This window comes from Chenopodium quinoa, unplaced genomic scaffold (assembly GCF_001683475.1).
Source record: "Chenopodium quinoa cultivar QQ74 unplaced genomic scaffold, ASM168347v1, whole genome shotgun sequence".
NCBI classification, from domain to species: Eukaryota; Viridiplantae; Streptophyta; class Magnoliopsida; order Caryophyllales; family Amaranthaceae; genus Chenopodium; species Chenopodium quinoa.
The window spans coordinates 10,284,828-10,287,938 of NW_018745024.1; the positions used below are offsets into that span (position 1 = coordinate 10,284,828).

The following is a 3,111-nucleotide window of genomic DNA, read 5'->3' on the forward strand; positions in this document are numbered from 1 at the left end:
TCTCTCTCTTCTTTCACTTCTTTCACTTTCTTCTCACAAAGGTACTGACTTTAGCATCGGAGTGGTTATTCCCGGATAACCCCCGGGCTAGCTAATCTGTATTGGCTGTGTAGGTGAGCAATTGGACGGTAAACCATTACCAGCCCTCAGACATTAACGAAAGCAGAATCCAGCAGGAACAATTGGCGCTAGAAGGAGGGGGAAGTAATAACTTCTTTCGTCCAACAGGACCTCTCACAGTCATGGAAGGAAGTAAGGAAACTTTAGTACCGGTGCCTGAAGTTGATAACCGGCAATATGACAACACGAATAAAACCGTACTACCAGAAATCATGGTCGAAGATGAAACTCATCTCCTTCACGGTAACACAAGGAACAGACCCGTAACACCTGACCGTAGTAGAGCATTAACCCCAGATCCCTTGGAAGGGTTTACCCCGGAGGAGCTAGAGATAACGGCCAAGGTCATGCGGGCTATGTCTAAGAAAAGAAAGGAAGCCGAGTTAGCGGCAGGGGGAATGCGGGATGAGGTACCGACAAAGCCGCTGATAGTGAACTTGGAGAGTCAGTTCAATCAGGCGGGACAGCAACAACCGTCAAGAAACCGGGGCCGAGAGACCATACCGATCGAGCGCCGACTCACACAAGGCGCCCAGGTAGGGGATTCATAGCGGCACGAGGTCTCTAGTGGCTTGGAAAGGCGGGCAGTCAGGGCGATCATCAGGCCCAAAATATCTCCGTGCACACAAGAGGTACTTGACCAACAAATGGAGAAAATAAAGATTCCGTCCTGTACGTATGACGGTAAGGGGGACCCAAAGCGGTATGTGGCTGCGTTTGAGAGTCACATGTTGCTATATACCGACACCGATGTTGTGTGGTGTAAAGTTTTCCCTACGACTCTTATCGGCTCAGCTTCGGATTGGTTCTCCAATTTAGAGCCGGGATCAATTGACTGCTTTGAGACCCTGATGGAGTTGTTCACAGGTCAGTACATAAGTAATAGTGCGAGACAAAGGACATCTGGCGAGCTCATGGGTATTCGGCAATGAAAGGATGAGTCGCTGAGGGATTTCATTAGACGCTTCAACAACGAGGCTAACACTATACCAAAATTGCAGCAAGAAATTACCGTGATGGCATTGATGAATCGGCTAGATGACAACGACTTCAAAAAATATATGTCGCGGAAGTCTTTCCCAAACTTAGGGGTAGCATTTGCCAAAGCTCATGAATACATAAAGAGTGAGGAGCTGCTGAAAACGAGCCATCAGATATCGTCGGCAGAGCCCTCCAAAAGGCAAAATGATAATAGCTCGAATTCTCAGATGGGTGGGATAAACAGGGTGCTGCCGCAAGGCCAGCAGAGATCCGGACAGCCGACACGGGGATTGGGTTGTTATAGTAGTTATACGCAGTTAAACACCCCGAGAGCGGCAATATATTCAATAAACCAGAATAGAGAAGATTGGAGTCAACCGGCACCGATGATAACGAAGGGCCGGGACGTGAAGAAATATTGCATGTTTTATAGAGATGTTGGTCATTACACCGAAGAATGTGTTCGTTAAAAGAGAACATTGAAGATCTCATAACGAAGGGGCGATTATCCCAGTATCGTACCCAGGCAGGTCCCAGCCGACAGCAAAATTCACAGCCTAGACAAATCGAGTACCGAAAGCAGGAAGATCCATCAATGCAAGATGATACTTACAGACAGAATCATGCGGAAACATCTAGACAGGGAGGTAATCCGACAGGGCGTAAAATAACAATCGATGTTATTACGGGAGGGCCAGTATATGGAGGTTCCGTAAGCGGGGCCAAGAAGAGTTTGTCGGAATACCGGCACCTAGTGAACGCTTTGAGCGTAGAGGAACGACCTCGGCCTTCTTCCATACTTTCTATATCTTTTTCAGAAGAAGATGCTAAGGGAGTAATTTACCCTCATGATGATCCGTTGGTGCTGATATTGACGCCAAATGGAGCAGATATCAAGCGGGCACTCGTTGACGGCGGAAGTTTCGCAAATATCCTGTTTGCTAGGGCTTTTGATGCCATGAGGATTGGCCGAAAATACTTGACGCCAGTGTCCTATCCCGTGATAGTTTTCAACGGATCAACGGTAAGACCTAAAGGTATTATTGTTCTTCAGGTTCGAATGGGAGAGGGTCCGGCAGTAAGAGACGTTATGGCGGAGTTTTTGGTGATTGTTGTGCCATCCGCTTACAACGCCATTGTCGGCAGGCCTCTAATTCATGACATGCAAGTTGTGGTCTCAACGTACCACTTGACGATGGTGTATGTATCCAACGCGGGAACGACAGAACGCGTACGGGGTAGTCAAACTATGGCAAGAGAGTGTTATGTATCGGCACTGAAGCAGCCAGGCTGACATCCAACTTGTGAACAGACACCAGCCAAGCGAGAACGAATTCCCTCTACACATGACTTGGCTATGGAAATTTTTGATACCTGGCCGGTAACTGCGCCACGTCCTTCCCCAGGAGGCGAAACTGTAGAGATCGAATTGCAGCCTGGAGTTTCCGGTAGGGTAGTGCGTGTCGGATCCGATATGGATGTCAACACACACTGCCATTTGGTAGAATTGTTGTGAGAAAGTGCTGACGTGTTCGCTTTCTCGGCAGACGAGATGCCAGGGATACATCCCGACGTCATAGTACATAAGCTAAATGTCGACAGGAGGGCAAGACCTGTTCGGCAGAAGAAGAGGAACTTCTCAACAGAGAAAATGGAGGCTATTCGGTCAGAGGTGAATAAGTTGCTAGCGGCAGGATTTATCGAACCTTGCACATACCCCGAATGGTTAGCAAATGTGGTTATGGTGAGGAAGCCGTCAGGGAAATGGAGAATGTGCGTGGATTTTACAAACTTGAATAGAGCCTGCCCGAAAGATTGATATCCCTTGCCGAGGATAGATAGATTGGTAGATTCAACCTCCGGTCACGCGCTATTGAGCTTCATGGACGCTTTCTCCGGATATCATCAGGTCAGCTTATATGAGCCGGATTGAACCAAGGCGACATTCATTACCGACTCCGGAGTTTTCTGCTACAAGGCTATGCCGTTTGGATTAAGAAATGCAGGGGC

The 3,111-nt window shown here is 48.1% G+C and overlaps 1 protein-coding gene across 1 annotated transcript; it reads left to right on the plus strand.

The window, feature by feature from the left end:
• The first annotated feature begins 1,558 nt into the window (after positions 1–1,558).
• LOC110708929 lies at positions 1,559–2,395 on the plus strand. The gene has a single exon (XM_021887156.1). The coding sequence runs from the start codon at positions 1,559–1,561 to the stop codon at positions 2,393–2,395; it is 837 nt and encodes a 278-aa protein (XP_021742848.1).
• Positions 2,396–3,111: the final 716 nt, after the last annotated feature.

Bases quoted from the DNA above. Each gene is read 5' to 3' on its own strand.
- LOC110708929 (XM_021887156.1), top strand. From the start codon at position 1,559: ATGTGTTCGTTAAAAGAGAACATTGAAGATCTCATAACGAAGGGGCGA.